Consider the following 23,902-nt stretch of genomic DNA (forward strand, 5'->3'; position numbering starts at 1 on the left):
GACAGTAGTTCAGTTTACGGGTTAGATGTTTGTGAAGTTATGGAACTTCTACACCTAACCCTTCTCCTATATGCTCTGAGTTGATGCTGTAGGCCTTACCTCTCCAGTCTAAAAGGAAACAAACGTTACTGTAGCGACAACACGGGACCAGGCCTCAACAAACTCTCCACAGCAGTCTCTGTGGCAACTGCATGCATGGCTGAAGAGTGATATTGCCTCTCCACACTGCGATGGACAGAGAGTGAAAGGAGGGAGAGGGGGGATCTTGGTTTCATGGTTTGCAGGGGGGAGCTAGCATTACATGAGAGCGAATCGGAGTGATGACATTGTTCCTAAGTACCAGCTGAGTGCACCTTTACATCAACCTCTGTGGAGGAAGGGCTATTCATGTGTCCGAGCCCCCACAGGTGGACAAAGGGACAAGCAGGCAGATGGATAAAAAATACCCTATCCAGTGTAGAGTCTGCTCCGCTGTTGACACTTTGATACCGATTATGCGTCTCAGGTTTCCTGATTGTTTCAGAGGAAATTAGGGATTGATTCTGGACCATCAAGGGGGTCTGGGTTTCACTGTCAGTTTGGGCATAGTGGGGCTCGATCCTGGAGAATCCTGTGGTATCTGAAGAAAGACCACCAAGACGGACATGGAGTGAGGTGCTCCTCTAACGTCTGAATTTCCAAGTATGCAGTCGGCTTCAGTGCCGGCTAAAAGGGAGAACTATCTGTGGTAAGATGCAAAAAACAAAGCATTTTAGGTTTTGTTTTTATGGGATTAGAATTGTCAATGAATATTTCTTCAGGCAGCTGACATGCTGTGTGAATGTTTTTGGTAGTATTGCTGCTACTGAGCGACTCCTGAAGTATTCGTCGCCTCTACAAAGAGTCAAATGGAGAAAAAATACCCGTCAATAGCAGGAAAAGAAAAAGGTAAGTTCACTCATAGAAACTCTTTTTTTTTTTTACTGATTGTGTAAATTCATGTGTCTAAAACTGTACATCCTGTGTAAAGGCATGAATATCATGTTGCAGTTGGTCACTTTTGGTATTTCATAATTCCGAAGTGGGAACACTGACTTGAGCAGAGTAGAGGATGTCTCAGTGTGCAGACCTGCCAGGACTCGCTCCTCTCTGTGAAAAATGCCACCGAACACTTGTACACTATGAGGTGTGGTGGTGCAGATCATTCTTGCCTCATACTTGAGTTTATCAGATTGCCAAATAAGAGGCCACAATTATTCTGAGTTATGTAACATTCTGTCATTTAGCAAATTTGCGTACATTGCATTCTTATGAACCGACTGGTGCTGAAATAAACAGTTTGGATCTCCTTTACTGCACAACGGTGTCACTTGTGAACATGTTTAATGTCGTATAATGTGTCGGCCGTACATCTCTGTGTTAACTCCCCACGTCTCCAGGGCCAGGGCCTGGGCGCTATGGGCTTCCTCCCACCGTTGGATTCGTGGGCCATGACTTCACCAAGACGACTAGCCCTGCTTATTCCTTCCATGGCAGGATGAGTGACACTAGTGAGTTCTTCATCTCTTTCTCTAACTTGTAGGTTATCATGTAGCTACATATCTGCAGAGAAAACACTTTTTTTAAATTTAATATCCCTAAATACACCACATGACCTAAGTCACATTACACTGTATATCCTCAGTGATGTAATGTTAAATAAAAGCCAGTAGGGGGAGACAACGCTTCATAGATCTGTAGTTTCTCACCTTATGTTCATCTAGCCAGTGTATTTTAGGACCACTGCATGATCAAAACAAAGTGACGGAGCAGATATTATATATTTAATTGATCATACATGTTTACTTTCCCTGCAGTGTATTGTGTAGACTCAAGTCCAGGGCCACAGTATCACATTGATGCAAAAATGACTCGTTTCGGAAGGGCTGTCACACCTGCATACTCCATGTTGGGCCGAGTGAAAACACAGAGTAAGTTCCTCTTCATAACAGGCAAATAACTGTTATTGTGAGTGCACATGTATGTTGTAATGCTGCATCTTAAACTAAGACCAAACTAACTTATCCATGATTGTGAAAGGATGAACCCTTGTACAAAGACATGTTTTTGAAACTACTTCTACAGATCCAGTGTCAGCTGTTACAACTGAAAATCTGAACCACACTAAGCATGCTACTCGACCATATGTTGTTGAGTTGATGGTTTGTGTTATTCAACCGTTTTCTGTTCACTAGAGGAGCTATTCCAGACACCTGGACCAGGTGCATACAGCCCTGAGAAAACCTCACCATACAACCTCCAGCGCAGACCACCGTCTTACACAATGGGGTATCGCTCACAGTACCGGAGTGTCGACTCAGTACCGGCTCCTAACAAGTACTGTCTGCCTCCGCTAATGGGCCCTCAAGTCCCAAACAAGCAAGCCAGCGCAAGTTACACAATGTCAGGTACTTACAGCACAGGGGGACCCTCTGTGGATTTAGCCCAGACACCAGGGCCTTGCAGGTACAACAGTACGGACCCAAGTGTTTATCTACCCAGAAAGCCGGCATTTTCCATGCTGGGACGTCACAACTTACCCAGAGATGCCACCAACAAACCCGGTCCTGGGACTTACAATCCGGAGAAAGTGACAGTTCACAAGGCTCGGGCCCCAGCCTACTCCCTGGGCATCAGACACTCCGAATTTGTTACTCCACTGATTGTCAATGTTTCCGACTGACCATCATCACACAGAAAACATGATTCTGTGTTCTGGTAGAAAGAAATATTCATGAGCAAACAAAGCTAATGTGAAGAAGTACATTTAATTTGTTCTTTCAGCAACAAAGAAAGTGTTGAATCAACCATGACTCAGTCAACATTTATAACATCTTGAAATAATATTATGTACATGACACAAACACAAGTTTAAAGAATAGGAAAAACATAGAAAGCTCTTTTGGGAAAGTAATGGGCTTGAGGAAAGAAAAAAACAAACTAAAAACTATGCCTGCCCCGATACTCAGTCAATAAATCATCATAAAAATGGCATCAAAAGACATTTAAAAAATGTATTAAAATGTACACTTGACAGGCAAACTTTCACTTTCATATTGTTTATAAGGTTATCATTCACAGTGGAATCAAGCCGATTGCCTCTCGTTGCCTCTAAAAATTGAGGGAGTTTGAAAGGACAAAAGACACAATACAACTAAGGATTTTCTACACAATACATTAGAACATATGTAGATGGTATGAAGGATGTATGGTTCATAGAGAATACAAATCAGCAAAGATGATAGCAGGCACTTTACAGGTTTCCATTTAATCCTTTGGGAGAGGTCTTCTGAAAAGCAGTATGTGTGGCTCTGGAGAGTAAAGCAAAGAAGAAGTATCTGTCAGCATCATCTGCACAGTACAGTGGTTACACTATACCGTGTACCTTCACGTGTACCAGCTGTGTGTAGGACGTTTCATGGCAGTCTAATGGCACAGGCTTTTAAAGGATCGGTTCAGATATTTTTCATGACTATCTTAATACAACACTCACATGCTGATGTACATTTGTTGTAAAACAAGAGTTACCAGTCCCTGTAATCATTCCTTTTCTCTATACTGGTGATGAAGAGATCCTTTTCTGGCAGACTACAACGTAAGAGATTGTGGCCAAAACACACAGTCCTCCTGTGTGAAAACTGCGCTCTACAGCTGAGCCAAAGCTAAAGGAGGTATTTTCGAACAGTCTTAAATATAAAATCCCATCATTCCATTCCCCTACACTGTTGTTTTCGCTGAGCAGCAGGGAAGTGGCATAAACACAAAGGGGACTTTTGTTCTAAATACTATAATATTGGAAATACCCATGTGATGAGACTAATTTAGACTGCTGAAACCATTAAAAACATTGGTTTCCTTTGGCTGAGCTTTAGGGTGCATCTAGCACAGAACTAGATTGTTTCTGTCATATCTTGTAGACGCCTGGTAAAAAAGGACTTCTTCACAACCAGCATGGACAGAAAGGATGATTGCCATATTATTAGCTCCTTTAATATGCATGTGGATATATGTGAAAACTGACCTGGTTTGTGTATCATGTAGTGAATCCAACCCTGGCTCTGTTGCACTCCGAGTCCCCTCCACTCGTCTTCTGCCATCAGGTGGGCGGAGGGCACCAATTTAGACAGCTGCTTTGGAAGCACCACATGTCTATGGGACGAAAACAGCAAAGAATTATCCACAAAGAACCAGAAACGTATTTTAGGGATGGTCATGAAGTAAGTCAACTAGACTGTTTCAGGTAACTTCATATGATAGCGAACGTTGACGGCTAGGTACTCATGGTACTAATAATGTACAAATATTGACGTCACCTTTAATGTGACCCAACAGTCAGCATAGCTCGTGCTATTTTGACAAATTTCCCCTTGGGGATAAATAAAGTATATTTCTATTCTATTCTATTAGCTGTAAGTGGATCAAGAGTGTTTTTGTTAGCTTAACTGTTAGCTATTTACAAAGATTTAGCATTACGCAACTCTTATGCTAAACTAAATACAACGTACATACTCTGTAACGTTACTGTATTTTACTGTATTAGCCATTTGCCGACATACGTTAACGTTACGTTCAGCAGTGTAAAGTTAGCTAGCCTACCCAATCCTACCGTAATGTGACGTTAAGCTAACTAACGTTAACGTAAAAACACAAAATAACGTACTTTTAACTAGTGCCAAAAAACGTCAGTTAATCACACCTGTATTCAAACTCCTCGTCGTTGTACTTGTCAGAGTAGTAAATCTGTTTTTTTGACATTTTCCCGTCGATGATAGCAGTCAAAGCTGAAGTCCAGAGAGCTGTTTCGGTTGATGTGAAGTAGCTTAGCTCACTAACTTAGCAATAACGAAGCTGCTGTCATCTGCCGCTGTTTTCAGAGGACAATTCAAAACCCAACGGTTACCCGCATGTCCCTGATTGGTCAAGGCAGCAGCACGTCGACTTCCCACAGAGCTAGATCGTCTATGTTCGGAAAGATGAACCACTCGGATGTGAAAGCACGACTCTTCAACGAGGAAGCACTGCTTTGCGAAAAAGTGTATGTATTTCCCCGTAAATTATTCAAAAACACACATTCACGCAATTTTCTTAAGTTTTGGTATTGTGCCATATACTTAAAATAAGTCTTAGACGTTTGAAAGGAAGATATTTTCTGTATTTTTGACAACGTATCTGGTACTTCGCCAGGACTTTTCATGGAAGTGCAGAGGGGCTCTTCATCTTTATACTCTCTCTGCCACGTTGCGAGTCCTCCTTCCGTCGTTACCCCGGTGCAAAGAGTTGTTTTGCCCGAGGTGCTGGAGCTTGTACTGGGGCCATGGCTGGAGCTCTTCGGACTGTAGGTGAGAGGTGCCCGGGTTGAAATGGAAAAGGCACTCGGTGGTGGTGAAAACAACAATTTACATTTTCGGGACATTTCGGAATTAGAGTTAAATATGAACCATAAGCGTTACAGGCAGTGGGTATACAAAGCGAATACATAATTACTAATTACATTTAGCCTTCAGTGATTTTGCAAATGATGGTTGGATACTATTTAGCTGGAACTCTATCTAACATGAACCCTAATGGAATACGGTGTTTCTAAATATAGCCCATCAATGTAGCTTGCATTTGTCTTTAAATTGTCATCATTCGTGTTTTTTTCCAAGCTTAGCAAGTTTCAATTTTATTTAATTTTGCCTGCCGAATTGTTAACTATTTTACTTTTAATTTGGTTGCATTCATGGATGGTGCATATAATAATGACATGCACTAAGCTTACATAAACGATGTTTCTTTACCACTAGCTCTTATTTTTGTAATGTATTCAGTTATATCTTTTGTTAGGTACCCTAGATTATTATCTTTACCAAATGTGGATCCAGTTGAATTTGTCTTGTCACTTGATATTTTCTAAATTCAATTTTTTATCATTTGATATTAACACAGACCACTCTCTAATTCATTATGTGACACAGGCCTATTTCCACTGACTTATTTGTTTTTATTCTTTGTATTTCAGTAATTTCTGTTGTGGCACCATCATGGGCGATACACAAAAGAGAGCATCGGTCATCTATTATATTTTCTCTTGGGCCTTACATGAACATATTACCTTTCCCAGTAAATGCTTTGTAGGTACATGAAAGATAAACTCTCTCTTTACATTTTAACCAAAACAAAGTAGTTTGAGGATTATCTTGTTGGAAGTAAGTAACCTATGTTGTAATCACTGTTGTCAAGGTAATGGCTGCTAATGAGTGGTGGTGTATTCACAGCATGGTGTGTTCCTCTTGTATATGCAAACTACCAAAGTCAGGAAGCACATATGTTAACTCTTCACATACAGAAAATGATAGTATAGTTGACTGATCAGCTGCAAGCGAGTAATATATTGTTATCTATGGCAATTAAACGTAGAATTAAACGTAGTCTTCAAATGGTTGCGCTTGTATCTTTTTCTTTAAAGCACGTTTATTTAATTTGGTTTGAAGTAATAATGACTTCATATCTGTTTTCCTTTTGAGTAGAGTATGTTGCAAGAGCAGGTATTTTGGTGTTTTTCCTCACAGAAAAGGGGACAGGACATACCGTATGTAGAGGAAAGGCCAGCTTACTTGTGCATCTGTCAACATGCAGTGAATCCATCTGGTTTATCAGTAACTTCTTATACTCTGTAGCAAACAAACAGGAGGCAATTGGCTGTTTGGAAGCGGATGGTAGTGGTAGTTTGCTTATCCCAGTGGGTTTTTTCACTGTGGTTCGTAGTAATGAGTTTTCCTGACACTAGTGGATTGAAATTATTCTCTTACTCAACCATAGATGCAGCTCATTTGTGCTGTGTGAAGTGTTGCCTTTCTCTGATAAAAGTCAATGGAAATTCACTGGGCTGGATTCTTCTCATCTTCTTTCTCCTTAGAGCCTGATACATAGGTAAGTTTCCTGATGCTTTTCTAAATAACTTTTAAGTTTACTAATGTGTCAATAGCGGTCAGTGTAGTGCACAATTTAAACCCATTTTAATCAGTGTAGTTTGTTTGTTTACTGTGTTGTCCTTCTGTCACATTGTATTGGACAGACAACATGATTATTGCACTCAATGAATTAATAACTGGCTTGATTGAATTAAGCAGTTGATAAGGAACATAACGATCCGTTCCTTGTCTGCGGCCCCTCTTTTTGCGTAACAGGTGACTCTGACTATTGGGTTATTTCACAACCAGTGCAGACATTGCTCTCACCATTTGACCAACCCCCCCCCCCCCCAAAAAAAAGAAAAAGAGAAAACCTGCTTAACTCAGTTTGTTTCACACTGAGAATGCTGCTTTATTTACTCCTGTGTACGATAAAAATATAATTGTGAGTGGAAATCAGAGTGGAAGTGATTTGATTGGGAATGGCCGATTGCTCCCTGGAGAGACGGATGAGACACACACACATAATACACTCTAACTAATGAGATGAAACTCATTCCAGTAAATTTACTCACATTCACAATCCATATTATAATTATTATTTCTATTTTGTTTTTCATTAAAACTCTACAGTACATTGCACATTTTGAGCTCATGAAAAACATTCCTAGTCTGATTAGGGCTGATGCTTACTGTAAAATACATTACTAATAGATATAACAATTTATAAAATACATTGATAGTAGGGTACCAGGAGTGCTTGCTTATTTTTCATATATTTAGCTTTTAGTTTCATTTAATGTCTATTCATATTCAATATTTATCATCGAGAGCAGAGGTCTTCAACAGGGGGTCCGCGGCCCCTAGGGGGTCCGTGGAGGTACTGCAGGGGGCCCGCGAAATGTTTGGTTGATTAGACAATCAAAAAAAAAATGTTTTGATTTTTTTCCCCCATTATTTTAAAAGTTCAGTATTGTATGGAAGATAACAGGTATGTTTATGCATGGCAGGCCATCACTAATTTCTTGTTTCCACATTTATGTTTAAAATTAAAACATCTATTTGAATAGCTTGTATGCATGATTATCATGCAATTGACAGACAATGTTGATATTGGCATTGGTATCAGCTGACAAGGTGTGTTTATAAATGTAGCACGGCCCCCCTACTCACTGTACCTTGCACATGTTTAAAATAAAAACATGAATATATGAACCTGTGTATTATTTGAATAGCTTAGTATTGAATGCACAATAAAGAGGTATACACGGTACTAGGCCCATTTAATATAAAACACAATTTTATACAATATATATAGTCGGGGGTCCCTGCTCCATCTCTCTATCAGTTTGGGGGTCCTTGCCCTGAAAAACGTTGAAGACCCCTGACCTAGAGAGAGAGAAAAGAAAGTGACCCTTCACTTCACAGTAATTGTATTTATAATGTTAATATTGCATTTTGCAGTTGTCTCAAATTTATACAGTGGCAGCATTGTTCAATTTTAAAGGTTCGAAATACTGCTGCTAATTGAGCCTCAAGATTAACATATACTGACACAGGTTATCCATTTGCAGAATCTCTCTTACGGTATATAGTAAATAGGTGCTCTGTAAAGAGAGAGCGAGAGAGAGAGAGTGTGTGTGTGTGTGTGTGTGAGGTTGACTGCGGTTCAGGCAGATGTGTTTTAGCTAATACAGTCTGAGAGCAGCTGGGCAGGGCAGGGCTAATAGACCCAATGACATCATCCAGAGAGAGAGAGAGACAGACAGAGAGAGAGGGAGAATGGGAGTATACGAGCGAGCCTGCCTAAGGCAGTGAAAGGAAGCAGGCCAGCTCAGACAGAGAGGAGAGTGGCAGTGTGTGTGTGTGTGTGAACGGGAGAGGACCAGACGGCGTTCAGTTGACAAGGATATAGGACTCCACCTGGAAGATTTTCCTCTCTAGTTTCCCCCCCTTCCTCCATTACACCTCTCCCCCCCCCCTTCCCCCTTCCCCCTTCCCCCTACCCCCCTCCTCATCCTCTGGCAGTGATCCCCCCCCCCCCCCCCCTCTCAGCTCCTGCTCCAGGCGGCTCCTCCGGGCATGCTCCTTAAGCCAAAGTATGGCCGCTTTCGCAACGAGTCTGTGACCTCCTCCGACGACCTGATGCAGAGCTTAGCCATGAGCGGCAAAGTTGTGGCCACACCGGTGGTCTCCGCCACGAGCCTTCCTCTGCCTCCCCTGCCTCCTCTGCCTCCTCTGGATCACACTGCCAGATCGGCCTCCTCTGCCGGGGCTGCAGCCCTGGCCGACTCCCCTTCCCTGGATGGGGACCAGGATACCACCACAACTTTCTGCATGCTCATCCCCAGGATGCCCCAGTGGAAGTTCTCCAACTCCCTGCTCAGCCGGAGCCCGTCCAGCTCCAGCTCTAGCAAGGACCCAGGGAAGGCGGCTCCTTCCCAGACCTCTTCTTCACATAGCTCTTCATCACACAGGCACAGTGGTGCGGCCTCAGCCAGCGGCCCGGTGGCCAGTCTCGCAGCAGTGCTTAACTCTTGTGACCCTGTCTGTGTCACCCCCTGTTCCTTGCAGGCCATTCGAGGGCAGCGAGCACTTGCGGCGGCGAACTCTGCCAATCCAGGGGGCCACGGATTTGGGGCCACAGAGGCCATGGCGAGCCCTGGGGCTTCCAGTGGCTCCAGGTCAGGAATGGTCCGCAGGACAAGGGTGGAAGGCATGTGGCTCGAGGGAGAGGACTTCACCCAGAAGGGTGGCTTCATCCACAAACCCTCTCAAGGCTGGCTGCACCCTGACAAGAAGATAGCAGGACCAGGGGCCTCTTATATTGTCAGGGTGAGTCAGTGGGCACCTTTTTTTTTTAATGCATGCAGTATATACATTGTAAAGGTACACTTCTTAAACATCCACTTAATTCAGGGTTTGTTTGGAAAGTGTGCGCAACAAAAATAAACAACTTTTCTTCCTCTGGTGCTCACATATTTACTGCTCACAAGAATCGATGAACCACGAAATATTAATAGCCCCATTTAAAGGTTTCTCTATCTGGGTGGGAAAGAAAAGGACACCACAGTGCCAGGCAGTTTGTTATGCAGCTCATGTGGCGAGGGCTGGGGAATATATAATCCAGATAGATGGCTTGGTGTGACTGCGACAGGATAGCACACCGGCGTCAGGGTGGAGAAAGATCACCCATTAGAATGATGTGCACAGACTGTAGCAAGGTATTTTATTATCGCAGTGTTTACCAAAGGTTGTATGCATCATATGATCCACTTTGAAAAATAACCATCTGTATTTATAGTGCATGCAACCTATGCCTGATTGTGAGCTCCCACTGTAAGCTTGTGGGAGTGGTGTTCTTTGTGTGGTTTCTGGATTGTTTACATTCACGTGTGCAAGGACGTAAAATCGTATCCACGAAATGTGAGTTACAATATCTGAGCGAATCCAAGTCTTTAATGTAGTTAGTGTCACTTGAATGAGGTTTTTTAAATGGTACACAAACTCTGTGTTTTTTTAAAATTAAAAGCAGGATCATACATCAAGAAATGGATGGTTGGTTGTCCCACCGGAGAGATTAGGATGATTGTAAATAAATCGGTAGAGATATGAGGAGATGCCTTTACCAGTACTTGTGATTTGTGTTTACAAAGGGGTTGCCACCCCGAGCAGACTGCTTGACGTCAATGTCAATGATCTCCCCTTAGCGATCCCCCGCGCCTGTTCACCTCCACCCCTCCTGCGCTGCTACACCCCCTCCCCCCCCCTCCCCCTCCTCTCGTCAAACTAATGACATGGCTCTTGATTAGCTCAGTCTGGGGCTCAAGCACGCCTTCTAATGCCATTATACAGGCACCATTCATTCCTATATTCAATTACATTTAATCACAGTCATTTGCGTCATGTGATGAGGATGAGGACGGTTGGGTCGGTATGGGAGGGGGTCCGGTGATGAGCTCCTGTCATCATGCAAAGCTTTCCCGGATTCATAACAAGTGCTGCTCCAATGTTTGATTGATATCTCGGTTAATTGTCAGACCGAGCTTTGGAGTGCGCTCATTGCTGTGCAATCATTTTAAATGACCTGTGCAAGCTAATGTTTGAGATGCAGAACTATACGTGCAATTCACTGGTAAATCTATGCAGGGAGGAGCACTTGCTGCATGTATTAGTGTCAATGTGACAGAAGATTTCTGCTGCCCTGTGCCATTTTTATTCAGCATAGCATAGCGTGCAGCTCTCCCTCCCTCTATTTCTGTTTCAGTGCCTCTCGCTCCCACACAGTCACTCCTCTGCTGGTGAAGACACAAGTATGTTTTGCAGTATTGGTTTCCTCCTTTGCACTTTCTCTTTGTCCACACAGCCATGTCAGGCTCTGTGTCTGGCCTGCATCTGCCCTCTTTGACAGCCAGGACACTGCAGCAAGCCAGCATCAAACAAAGCACTGCAGCTGCCAACGCTGCTATCATTGAGAGAGCAACATAAAAACCAGACTGCTATCATTTTATGCTGTTCCCTCACAGTCTGGTGCACAGTATTAATCAGTCACATTATGAATACCTCTAACCAGAAAGGTCCTTCCATGGTGCAGCGAGTACATTTTGTGGTCAGATGCTGTCAGTGCACAAAAGTATGAGAGAAGGAACTTTGTTGTTCAGGACATGAGACATTTACTTTGGCAACATGAATTACAAGACAGGATTGCATCAACAGAACTTGGGGGGGGGGAGGAGACCCTACTCATTCATCACCTACACTATCCAGATACTGTTTGGTAACATCCTGCTGTCCTCAGTATCTGTCCATCATCCGCCCATCCATCGTTACACAACTTACATGCTTTTCGATCCTGCCTTGCCTTTAGTGGTTAAATGAGAAGTTATTACATAAGTAATTGGGACATTAGTGCATTAGTTTCTACATTGATAAATTACAAAACGACTATGATTTATCTCAAAGGAGGCACAATGCCACAAAGTTTACCCCGGGCATGCCAGTGTTATTACATTTGCGAGGAATGCTTCTCGGACAGTCGGTGTCCCTGCAGTACTAGGAATCGTGTGCTGGAGACTTGGTCCAAAAGGAAGGGCAGTGCAGATAGGGTGATAGAAGAGGGGATGCGTTTCATCAGCAGATGAGTGTGTGACAATGGAGGCATTGGCAGAGAGAGGGAAGGAAAAAAGAGAGACAATTTTCCTGATGGAAGACTTCCCCTCGTCTCCAAATCTGGTTAGAACGCTCATTAAGCTCTCGGGCTCAACGGTTGTTCTCTCTCTCTCTCTCTCTCTCTCTCTCTCTCTCTCTCTGTTTGTTTGTATGGCTGCCGTGTGGTCTGTCTGCTGTCTGTTGCAGTCACCAACAATCCTGGAAACTGCACTAAATATGGCATCAACTGAGCCAAAGTGGTGTTGGAGAGGATATAAATTATGTAGCACCGTATTAGTTTCACAGAGAGTTCATAAATCACACATGCTAATATACCGCTGAAGAGTTTTACGTCACGAAGGTCTGTATGATATTTGAGATGAGTGCAGGCGAAACACAGCCACTGATGCTGCCTTTCACATTCAATGGTAACGCCAACAGTGCTATTCTTTTTATTTAGATGTTATTTATTGGTTTGTCCTAATCAAGGCTGTGAATGTGCCACAGTCAGACGATGTTTCATTATTCTGATGTATAGATGTATGAATTGCACATTTTACACACGCCTTCGTCTTTTCATGTAAACCTCACAGATATTCAAATTAGTACAAGGGATTTTATACACAAACACACTCGCACCCTCAGCATCCCCCCAGAGGCTTGAGAAGCTGCAGTTTGTCCATGATTTGGAGCTCTTAGTGCTGCTAATCTAGTCAAGGTGCTATTATCACCCCAACCTGACAGCCATTAGGAAGCTGCTCAGCTGGAGTACACTTTAATGGCATTATATATGGGGTTTTAAGTTAGATTATGATGCATTTTGGGAAAATTGTCATGCTTACCATTCATGGATTACATATTGTAGACTGCATATTTTTTAAGGAAGATTTTTTTGAAACATTTTACTCCAAATGCAACATTTGCTATACTAGTTTAAAGTGCTTATTTATTATGCAAGTTCTCAGAAAGCCTGTGACCTCAATAGTTTTCCAGAGTGAGTTCAGCATTTATTTTCAAAATTCACATGACACGTTGATAATTATTATTTCCCAAACTTGTTTTCTGTTTGTTTCTTTTTGCAGTACATGGGCTGCATTGAAGTATTGAAGTCAATGCGCTCCCTGGACTTCAACACGCGGACTCAGGTGACAAGGTATGCTGGTGACCATCTACACTAGTAGTGATGAGTCAGGAGGATTTGATCCAATATATATATATATAGGATTAACTGAAGTATCAGCCACTATGATATCAAATTGCTACCAGCGGTGTGTGTCAGTTTGTGGCTGTTATTTAGAGTTAATTTGGTTTGATTTAAATTTACCTATGTCAATGCTGTTAAATGTTTATATTTGGGTTACACCTATAGCTAACTTTGTGGAAATGTGGAGAAACTTTTTACCAAACCCTGCTTCATCATTTACCATGAAAAGGAAATGCTAATGCAAGTATAAACAATGTAAACCAAAACTTAAGTCACGAGGTTTTGAAGAATGGCAGCAATACAATGTTGTGTGTCTCAGTTAATGTAAATGTGCCCAGTGACGATACATAGAGAAGTACACCTCGGGGTCTTAGTATGTCTGTGTCGTGTTGTTATGCCCTACATGTGATGTTATTGTTATAAAAGCAGGGCTCTTTGCAATCCTGGGCCTCACGGGAGAAACACACTCCCTCCCTCTCTGTCTCTCGCCCTCCTCTCTCTCCTCCACAATCGATCGGCATGTAATCGGAGCCCACCGTGCATCCGAGGCTTAAGTGCAGGGGGAGGAGACTGCAGAGGATGGAGTGATAGAGAGGGAGATCTATTATTGATGATGCTTACTAATGACTGTGGAAAGCTGCAGTGGTCCCCATGAACGCACCCTGCTGGATAATGTCTGCGGCTGTAACTTCTTGAAGAGGAGGAGAGTTAAAAAAAGCAAAACATTAGCAAATGGAGAAACCAAACCCAGCATAAGATGACTAAGCCAGGTTTTAGTCATTATACTTTTAGTGCATTGATGACAAATATGTTTTATTTTTGCATCCTTGCGGTTGTTAACTATAGAGTCGTTCCCTCAGTTGAATGTACAGCAGCCTTTTCCATTCAGTTGCATGTGCAAGACATTTTATGAATAGCAGCATGAGGTCTCTGATACCTTGGGGAACACGGGGGGTATCCGTCCCATAAGGCCAAAAATCAATGATTGATCGTCTTAATCAATCTAACAAATTTAACAAGATATTTTACTCTGTGTTAATTCTTGCTGGGTGCAATTCAAAAGCAGCATTTTAAAGTCTAAACCTTTATTACGTGTCCACAGCGTGGCCTTTTTTCAGCGAGCTGACTTGTACACAAGTTCATTTAGTCCTGGAAAACGACACCAAAAACATTCAGTGGTTGTCAGTATTTCAAAAATGTACTTCAGCTCCTAGATTTGAAGAAGCTCCATTTTCCCAACAGTACTCTCTGTGTCACGGTGTTAAACAGCAACACCAGCGTTAATGGGGCCCTGCATTTTTATTGCAGGGAAGATACCGACGCTGCAGACAAAAACAACAACAGCCCATCTCTCTCCTCCTCCTCCTCCTCCTCCTCCTCCTCCTCCTCCTCATGCCTTTGCCCTCTCATCAGCATGAGTCATTTGAACATTGTGGTGTTTTTCAAAAATCCCTGAGAAGACCTTTACTCGAGATGGGGCCCGGGATGCTGCTTTTTAAATATTTACGAGCCACTTGATAGGGGCAGCTGGGTTCTTGCCTGCCGTCCCCGCCGTCCCCTGCAGCCTCAATTCCACATTATGCCACACTCCCGCCACCAGACACACAGAGGCTTTAAACACCCATTAGGCGACCGATCCCAGGAGTTATAGCAGCTTCACTGCAAAGTTGTTACAAACCTGCGGAGAGAATTGCACTGCAGGACAATAAATGTGAGTAACGATGCCCTAAAGAAGCAGTGGAAGACACTTTATTTTGGCAAATTATAGTGTTTCTTCTCCCCTAATTGGACAGCGAGTTAAACACGGGATGATAAATCACTGTCGGTTAACATCAGTGGTAAGAACTAGTTTAGTGCTGGCGAACAGACCTGCTGGAAACCTTTTCTTGACATTTGAACTGTGACCTGTGACCTTAGCCCGAAGGGAGGGAACACAAAGCTTCTGTTCTTGTTTAATCCATTATTGTGACGCAGCAGTTTTTTGTACCCCTGAACTCTGACTCAGCATTTAAAACGTTCAGTCTCAGTTATGCTCTTCATATTGTTGAAGGGAATCCACGTGATTTTTACTTTTAGTGTCCTTGAAGCTTTGAGATCAGTGTCCCACTGGAGTCTGACCGTTGACCTCTCTTCATTCTCCTGATTAGGGAAGCCATCAACAGGCTGTGTGACACTGTGCCAGGCGGGAAGGGAGCGTGGAAGAAGAAGGTTAATAGGAAACTCATACTTTGCATGTTTCATTACACTACTGTTACTACATACTAAGTTGTTGTACCCCTGCTGGAGAACTATGGGTTAACACACAGGTTAGTACGGTGGTTTTAAGAAACCTAAGACAAGTCTGAATTGTCCTGATAAACATAAACAAGTACTTTGTCTCATAACAAATGCAGTAAATACAGGATGACGTTTAATGTTTTCTGAATAAAAGTACAGTTTAAAAAATGTGATTGTAATTTCTACTGCATTCTCTCTTTTTTCCTCCTCATGCAGGCCCATAACAAAGCTCTCCAGTCCGTTATGGGGAAAAGTAATCTGCGATTTGCAGGCATGGGTATTGCCGTCAATATTTCCATAGATGGCCTTGGTCTGCTTATCCCCACCACACGACAGGTATGATGTTTGTTGGCAGATTAGAGTCAAAGTTTTTTATCGGGAAATTTTGGATATCTCTTTGGTATTTTGAAAAATCGAAAAAACAAAAACAAATCTGCCTTCAACAATTCAGTTTGTGACTATTTCCACTTGTCTGAAAGAAAAATCAGTGCATGACAAATGATGTTGTTGCCTGTCGTGTCTGGCCTTAATTCAATTATTATTTGTAGTAGTAGTAGTTATTGTCTACTGCTAAAAAGAGTTTCTTCCTGGACCACAAATAAATTAAATCTTTTACATTTTTACATGTAATGAATTCCTTCAGTTATTACATTTCAGAAATGATTTGTGTCAGTTAATTTCAACTTTGATCATCAGTTCAAGATCAAGTTTTCTTATTTAATAATAGTCGGGGTGGTCATTGTTAAATATTACATCGTTCTATAACGGTTGACATGATGTTCAGCAGCATTTCGTCTTTGCTGAAAATAAAAATATGAAAAAGAATCGGTGTGTAGTAACACTTAACTTCAAAAGTGTATTGAATGTTTTGACTAACTGCTTACTAAACTATGTTGTGCTTTGACATCTCTTATCTTCCTGCCCATTTGTCTTGTCTGTATCCACATTAATCAATGTTCCTCTGTTTCATCCGCTTGTCTCTTCCAGGTGATAGCACACCATCCCATGCAGTCCATCTCATTTGCCTCTGGAGGAGACACAGTGAGTGCAGCGCTTCGCTCCCAGCTCTCTACATTGTTGTTGGAATGGACATGTTGGCAGACTGCACACATCTGACTGGATTCCATTTTACTGGTTTCCAATCTCATGACCCAAAGAATCAATGAGGGCTTTAATTTAGTTATATATGTCTAATTGATCTGGTCTAATTAGATTTATCCGCCTTTCTGTTGCAGGACACGCCTGATTATGTTGCGTATGTGGCCAAAGACCCAGTGAATCAGAGAGGTACGTCCGGAAAAGCCTCAGTTTCATAACCACATTTATACAATAATGGATTGTATCTTAATTATGGATTACTCACTTTTATATGTATTTTATGATGCCACAATGACATAGTATTAAATTAAAAAAGTGAGATCATAGCATATTGGAAGCTATTCTTGATATGAAAGTAGACTTTACTATAACCTCGTCTACAGTTCTTGATTTAGAATAGAAATTACTAATATTCTTTAGCAAGGTATCGCCTCATTAAAAGGAAGAAAAGAAAAATCGAAATGACCATATAGTGTTTTGGAAAGAAATGGTTAAACGCTAAGCTAGTATTCTCTTGTTTTGTTTCCTGCAGCATGTCACATCCTGGAGTGCTCAGACGGTTTAGCCCAGGGTGTCATCAGTACCATCGGCCAAGCCTTCGAGCTGCAGTTCAAACAGTACCTACACAGTCCTCCCAAAACCATGGCGTCTATGGAGAGGTAACATGCTGCACAGCCACAATCATGACTTCTATTAAACGATGAAAAGCGTTTTTGTCACTGTCCTCCAAATCTGTGGCGTGGCGACACGACAGATAATCATTGATTTGTAAAATAACAGGCACCATGGTGCTGAGAAATAACTGCATGTTCAATGTCACTTCAATGTCAAGGAAACATTTTATGTTATTTTAGGAAGATTGACACCCACAGGAAGTGAAATTGGAGGTTTGCACAATCGATCACACTTTGACATAAATACTGACCAGGCGTCCGACATAAAAGAGCTTAGTCACGTTTTCCTCCTCAAACACCTGATCTACTGTACAACTCTCACATTTCTTTATTATTTATTACAAGGAGACATGATAGCTTGTTCTTGTATTACCTAAAGTCCGTCTCATAATATTGATCCGCACTGATCTTCTCACCTCTTTGGAGCAAACCCCAAGTGCTGCAGTGATGCCACTGCAGACACAAGAGAAACTACGGACTGTTAAATCTGATGAATCTCTATCAGATTTATAAAGATCCCTTTCAGATGTGGACATGTCATCTAATCAGACTGAATCCATTTGAGAACCCAGATCTCCTTATCATTACGATACTATTAATATCACTAATAATATATAATACAATAATACATTAATAGTTTCAACATTAATCCTTTTCATAAAGGGACCCCTTTTCTATCATTGCGAAAACTGACGACCACTGACTAAGTGACATATTTATATTATACATCATGCATAACAATAACAGTACAGAACGGATCTGAACAGACTGAACAAATAACCCAAATAGTGAACGCAATAACGATTATTTCCTGTGAATATTGCATTCGAGATGAGTTCTACTGTTAACTTTTTTCTTAAACAATAATCCACACTTTAGACATTTTTTATCTTTACAGAAATGCTGAGATATAGGCCAACTGTGTATATTTTTTTAAAGCTGTCTTACACCCCTTAAAATCACAAAGTCAAGTTTACGTGTATACCACATTTAAAAACAACTAGAGTTGTAAAGTGTTGTACAAGTTAAAGTGAATAGGGAGTATTGTATATCAGCAACAAAAGCAACAAAACAACAATAGATTGCAATTGAAACTACAAGGGAAAACCCTAATATGTGCACAAATCTAAAACGACAACAGAATACAACTTGTAAGACCTCGTGTGAAGCTTCGGCGACCCCCAGTCGGGGCCAAGACCCCCAGTTTGGGAACCAGTAGTTTACATAATGTGTGGTTATGATAATCAAATGTATCTTTTTCACTTCTTCAGGTCTGTCAGGACAGAAGAGGTGATGTGGGGGGAGGATGAGGACTTCTCTGAACATAATTACTACAACAGCATCCCAGGGAAGGAGCCTCCTGTCGGGGGAGTGGTGGACTCTAGACTCAGGCCAAATGGAGCTCTGCTGGGTCACATCCACACACAACCACAGAGCAAGACGGCAGCACAGGTGAATCTCCAGGCACGATTGTTTCTGGACGTAACCTTACCATCTTAACGTCATCAGATGTAATCAAAGCTCCATCTGGTCATTGTCAATGACTAAACTTTACCAGACAATGACAGCCAAGCTCTTTGACAGCTCCCTCATAAACCGGTGACTGATATGTTTTCTTGCTCCTTCCCAGTGTTGTTTACGTGGAATTAAACAGCTGGAGCATGAAAATATACTCCATCATGTCTTCCCGATGTGCCTGCACCGTAATTGCCAAAGATAGATGTGATTACATAAAAAGCCTTGGCTCCTGTGTTGCCCACCGCGTGAGAGAAATCATTCCTTTTCTCCCTTGTTCAAACGACGGTGACATGCTGAAGCTAATGTTTCAAATAGAGTGCTTCCAAACTACATTACGTGCGGGACAAGAGATGAGAGAGTTGTCCATTCAGGTATATAGAGCTACTAAATGTATTGAGGATGTGTTCCTCTGCTGTGCTTGTTTGCAGATGGGCTCCCCAGCGAGGAGGGAGCAGGCTTCTTATCCCCCCGGTCAGCTGTGCTATGAACTGCACTGGGACACTGAGACGACCAGCAGCTCAGGTGAGACACCCGGTGGCCGTAGAGGGGTATTACACCCGGAAATACATTTGTGATGAAATTGTGTGTTCTTATCTCTCTGAAAATATTTGACATTGTGTGACTTGTTATGGTGCATGACCAGTCCTCACTGCACTTTGTGCCCTGAATGAAGGTTACTTAGAATTAGGATTCTTGGGATTATTGTTCAGGATGGCCTTCTTGACAAAAGACTTTTAAAACAATAGTAGAAAGACTTTTGACATAATAATATAGTCGTGGATAAGATTCAGACAAATTTAGTGTAGAAATATGCAATGAACACAGCAGTTAACATTTGTTATTTAATATTAGTATTGTGAGAAGCTTCTTCACTGTTTTGGTGGAGGGACGGCTGCCTCGTCGTTGGTTGCTACTTACAATTGTTCTATGATTATGACTTTAGCAACACACACCCACTTAAGAACAATAGAGCAACTGGTTTGATTGTCTTAGATTATTTATTGAAGTAATCTACTCATACAATGTGCTACCCGACAAAGCTCAATATTTCAAGTTGTGATTTTGACCACTAGATGGTGTCAAAAGATTAGAAACAAACATGTTTCACACACGTACATGACACACTCACACACACATCCAGAATTTAAAAAATGCATTGAGGGCACCTGTCTTTCTCAGGTCTGACATCAGATGGTTACCTGTGTGCTGACGGCCAGCCACCAGGCAGCAGAGATTACGAGGAACATCAGTACGTCAACACCCAAAGTCTGGAAAACCTGGAATCCCTGGCGCAGGGGCCCAATGCACACAGAGGGCCCCGGGCACCAGACAGTCCAAAAATGGACCTCTTTGACATGAGTAAGTCCTGAGGGTTACTGGGACACAGGCTGACACATTTTGAAAAATACTATAGAGTGACCACATTTGTCTTTTTGAAAAATCGTTGTCCTTTTAGGGCCCTTCGAGGACGCCCTGAAGCTCCACGAGGCCTGTGGAGGAGCTGCTGGGTCTGCAGCTGGAGGGGGGGGTGTCCGGATCCTGGAGGACCAGTGGCCCAGCCCTCCACGCCGTCGAGCCCCCGTGGCCCCAAACGAGGAGCAGCTCCGCAGGGAGACGTGGTACCACAGCCGCATGAGCAGGCGAGACGCAGAGAAACTCCTGGTCCGAGATGGAGACTTCCTGGTCCGGGAGAGCACTACCAACCCAGGACAGTATGTGCTAACCGGCATGCACTGTGGGCTGCCCAAACACCTACTGCTAGTGGACCCTGAGGGAGTGGTGAGTCTGGCAGCAAGCTAAAAACAGCGTACCAAAAATACTAAAGTTCATACTGTACATCCTGCTTGGAAGGTTTGTGCTTTATGTAGTGAACACAATAACTTACATCCTCCCGTCTTTATCTGTCCTCCGTACAGGTCCGAACCAAAGACATGTTATTTGAGAGCATAAGCCACCTTATCTCATACCACCTTAAGAACGAGCTGCCTATTGTAGCAGCAGAGAGTGAGCTCCACCTCAAACAGATGGTCAGGAGGAAACAGTGAGCCACCTGGCCCTTCATGGGAAGGTAAGCATGCAGTGTACTACGTATATAAGAGATGACTAAAATGATTTCATGATTGAAAATGCAGATATAGGCCCTTTTCACTGCAGCCACAAGAGGTAAACACAGCTGTAATTGATCAAATGAATTATGGTCCCATTCTATTTAGTGTGTCACAGACATTTCAGTGAGCCAGCATGCAGAATACAAGGCCCATCTAAGTGGAACGGGGACATAATTAATCTTATTAATTACACCTTTGTTTACCCTGCAATGCTGTGAAAAGGGCCTATCAGTGGGGCAGCGGAGAAAATAATATATATTAAGAAGAGCGCTTCACGGTGGTGTAGTGGCTAGCACTGTCGCCTCATAGCAAGAGGGGCCTTCCTCATGGGGTTTGCATGTGCTCCTCGTGTCAGTCCACAGTCCAAAGACATGCAGCTTAGGTCAGGGGTCTTTAACGTTTTTCAGGCCAAGGACCCCCAAACTGATAGAGAGATGGAGCAGGGACCCCCGACTATATATATTGTATAAAAATGTGTTTTATATTAAACTGGGCCTAGTGCCATGTATAAACATACCTCTTTATTGTGCATTCAATACTAAGCTATTCAAATAATACACAGGTTCATATATTCATGTTTTTATTTTAAACATGTGCAAGGTACAGTGAGCAGGGTGGCCGTGCCACTGCCATTTATAAACACCTTGTCAACTGATACCAATATCAATGTCAACATTGTCTGTCAATTGCATGATAATCATGCATACAAGCTATTCAAATAGATGTTTTTATTTTAAACATAAATGTGGAAACGAAAATGAGTGATGGCCTATTAGTGCCACTGCCATGCATAAAGATACCTGTTATCTTTCATACAACACTGAACTATTAAAATAATAGACAGATTCATGTTTGAAATAAGAAATGCTGGTTGTGGGTGATCAATAGGAATTTAACTACAGTAAAGAAATGGACAGATTATCTAGTGTCATGTGACTATTTTATCTACAAGCCTAAAAAAAATGACTGTAGTAACTTTCAATGTGTCAAAAATAATCATCCTTCTTTGTCTGCTATATTTCACAGCTGAATTCTTGAGTTCCCATGAAAACACTACAGAAAATATAAACGAACATGGAAATAATTGATTACGGATGGATATCTATGTGCAACAAAGGATAGCGGTGACGCTTTCTTTCCGTGAACAATTCCGTTACGGAGACTGAGGCATCTGACTTCTCTTTGTACTTTCTCTGCCTTTTGCCTGGATTAACCGAACTATCCCTCGCCTGTCATAAACTCCTCAGCATGAAGCTATTAAGAATCCACAGTTTGACTAATTCCAGACAGAATTTGTCAACCAAAGCCCGACGACTGTTTGAAGAGGAACTTTGGGGAATCAAATAAGGATTTGATACGCAGTGAAGTCCTACAATGCCTGTCGTAGTGAGGTGCTTCCAGTGAACCATGGCTTGGTATCATGACCGGTCAGTCAGTCGCAGGTCATTCACAGAACAAATAATGGACATCGCCATAACAAATCTCTGAACAAAACAAATCTGGTACAGACCACTGTTGATGTCAGGTTACTCTGTCATTCATTTCTGTGTAAATGCAAGGCATGAAAATACTGTGAGACAACGGAAGAAGTGTCTGTTTCACTGGAATGTAAAGACTGTACCTGACCCTGAGATTGCACAATGGAAACATACTGAGCATGAGTCAGTGCTGGATTTATGAAAGAGACACGCATACTTCTGCCTCTTTGTTTTGTTTCTCCATGATAATCGAGGCACCAAATCCCAGTAAAAAAAAGAAGTATTATTATCTTCATATAGACAGTCAAGTGGACATATAATACATTGTCTTGAAAGTTTTATCACATTTACCATAAATATCAGTCATTTGTGTTTGTAAGGACTGCTCATAATTTGTTAAAGACATGCTCGTTGTATAAGCCTGTGGACATCATTGGTCAGATTTCAAATCAATATCACGCCCTGGGGTTTAAAACTCTGCATACAAGCTCAGTATATCCATGCCTGTGTTTCTACAGCCCCTCCAACTTCAGTGCCTTATTAATTACAGAGACAAGCATTCGTGTCAGAGTGTATATAATGTGCATTCATGCTCCTAATGCAAAACACTAGTTTTCTTGCCATGCCAATGAATGACTGAACAAACTTCAGGATGATCAAGCTCTTATACTTGTGAACAGTCGTGTAAGCTGCTCTTGTTTTGGGCTAAATGTTTAATACTGTCTTCTTGTGTCATGACTGCTGTCTCTATGTGTGTCCCTAAAAAAAAAAAACGATCCCCTCCGTGAATTTCTTAGATGTGAGCCATAGATGGCGCTCCTCTACAGTGATTGACATAAGAGAAAGGGGATTTGGACTTGAAATTAAATCCTTAATTTGTCAGGGAAATGCACCATTTTATTAATTGTCCTCACCCCACATCTGTGTCTTTACTTGTCAATGACTTGCTTGTGTATTTCTGCTCCTGGGCCGCAGTGACGGTAAGCCATGCCAATCTAATATTTTAAAATCTTTTGAGAGGTAGGTCACATACTTTTTTGCGTTTCTCTCTGTCAGTAGCAACATATCTTTAACCAGGCCCTTCACTGTTCTTGGCTGCAGCCTCATGAATGCACAGACACGAGGCGGCCTACGAGGCTTTTGGTGAGGTCCAAATGATTCATGTGATTATTTCAGATCTCCCCTTTTGCTTTCTCAGGAATTTCTTGGATCTGTTCTTTGATTAATGGCTTTTTGTCAATAAAACTAATTGAAAAGAGGGTACAATTCAAATGGTAGCTTTGTGATTTGTGAGTAGTCATATCTGCCGGCTAATGTAGCAGCTCCACAGTAGAGCCCAGCTGTCTCACCTTCCATGCACACATGCTCCAGCCAAATTAAGAGTTCAGATTTCCATCACCCCAAAAATAGATGCGAGGGACAGCGTAGAAGCTGTTGTTTGTTTGATCTACAGTATCTGTGCATGAAGCGAGGTACAAAGAAGAGG

General features: G+C 42.1%; 3 protein-coding genes across 3 annotated transcripts; 2 read left to right on the forward strand and 1 right to left on the reverse strand.

Annotated features, from left to right (window-relative positions):
• Positions 1-887: 887 nt before the first annotated feature.
• Positions 888-2,701, forward strand: cimap1d (CIMAP1 family member D). Its single transcript, XM_076088591.1, has 4 exons — positions 888-927; positions 1,419-1,529; positions 1,836-1,949; positions 2,214-2,701. The coding sequence occupies exons 1-4, from the start codon at positions 888-890 to the stop codon at positions 2,699-2,701; spliced, it is 753 nt and encodes a 250-aa protein (XP_075944706.1).
• A 66-nt stretch (positions 2,702-2,767) lies between these two features.
• cks2 (CDC28 protein kinase regulatory subunit 2) lies at positions 2,768-4,901 on the reverse strand. Its single transcript, XM_076088592.1, has 3 exons — positions 4,715-4,901; positions 4,040-4,167; positions 2,768-3,329 (listed from the first exon to the last, which is right to left on the reverse strand). Exons 1-3 carry the CDS (start codon positions 4,771-4,773, stop codon positions 3,286-3,288), a joined length of 231 nt encoding a protein of 76 aa, XP_075944707.1. The 5' UTR covers positions 4,774-4,901; the 3' UTR covers positions 2,768-3,285.
• A 4,092-nt stretch (positions 4,902-8,993) lies between these two features.
• shc2 (SHC (Src homology 2 domain containing) transforming protein 2) lies at positions 8,994-23,666 on the forward strand. Its single transcript, XM_076088593.1, has 13 exons — positions 8,994-9,746; positions 13,142-13,212; positions 15,411-15,471; positions 15,757-15,876; positions 16,528-16,581; positions 16,776-16,827; positions 17,171-17,297; positions 18,584-18,764; positions 19,259-19,352; positions 20,010-20,189; positions 20,287-20,609; positions 20,747-20,898; positions 21,965-23,666. The coding sequence occupies exons 1-12, from the start codon at positions 8,994-8,996 to the stop codon at positions 20,873-20,875; spliced, it is 2,145 nt and encodes a 714-aa protein (XP_075944708.1). The 3' UTR covers positions 20,876-20,898; positions 21,965-23,666.
• Positions 23,667-23,902: the final 236 nt, after the last annotated feature.

Source organism: Anarhichas minor, unplaced genomic scaffold (genome assembly GCF_050575085.1).
Source record: "Anarhichas minor isolate MPS153535 unplaced genomic scaffold, ASM5057508v1 ptg000010l, whole genome shotgun sequence".
NCBI classification, from domain to species: domain Eukaryota; kingdom Metazoa; phylum Chordata; class Actinopteri; order Perciformes; family Anarhichadidae; genus Anarhichas; species Anarhichas minor.

Excerpts from the sequence above, each read along its gene's own strand:
- cimap1d (XM_076088591.1), top strand. The coding sequence starts at position 888 with ATGGAGAAAAAATACCCGTCAATAGCAGGAAAAGAAAAAG. Across the intron at positions 928-1,418 it reads AATAGCAGGAAAAGAAAAAG|GGCCAGGGCCTGGGCGCTAT; the intron begins GTAAGTTCACTC and ends CCACGTCTCCAG. Across the intron at positions 1,950-2,213 it reads GGGCCGAGTGAAAACACAGA|AGGAGCTATTCCAGACACCT; the intron begins GTAAGTTCCTCT and ends TCTGTTCACTAG.
- cks2 (XM_076088592.1), bottom strand. The coding sequence starts at position 4,773 with ATGTCAAAAAAACAGATTTACTACTCTGACAAGTACAACGACGAGGAG. Across the intron at positions 4,168-4,714 it reads GACGAGGAGTTTGAATACAG|ACATGTGGTGCTTCCAAAGC; the intron begins GTGTGATTAACT and ends TTCGTCCCATAG. Across the intron at positions 3,330-4,039 it reads CTACATGATACACAAACCAG|AGCCACACATACTGCTTTTC; the intron begins GTCAGTTTTCAC and ends TTTACTCTCCAG.
- shc2 (XM_076088593.1), top strand. The coding sequence starts at position 8,994 with ATGCTCCTTAAGCCAAAGTATGGCCGCTTTCGCAACGAGTCTGTGACC. Across the intron at positions 16,828-17,170 it reads AGACCCAGTGAATCAGAGAG|CATGTCACATCCTGGAGTGC; the intron begins GTACGTCCGGAA and ends TGTTTCCTGCAG. Across the intron at positions 19,353-20,009 it reads TGAGACGACCAGCAGCTCAG|GTCTGACATCAGATGGTTAC; the intron begins GTGAGACACCCG and ends TGTCTTTCTCAG.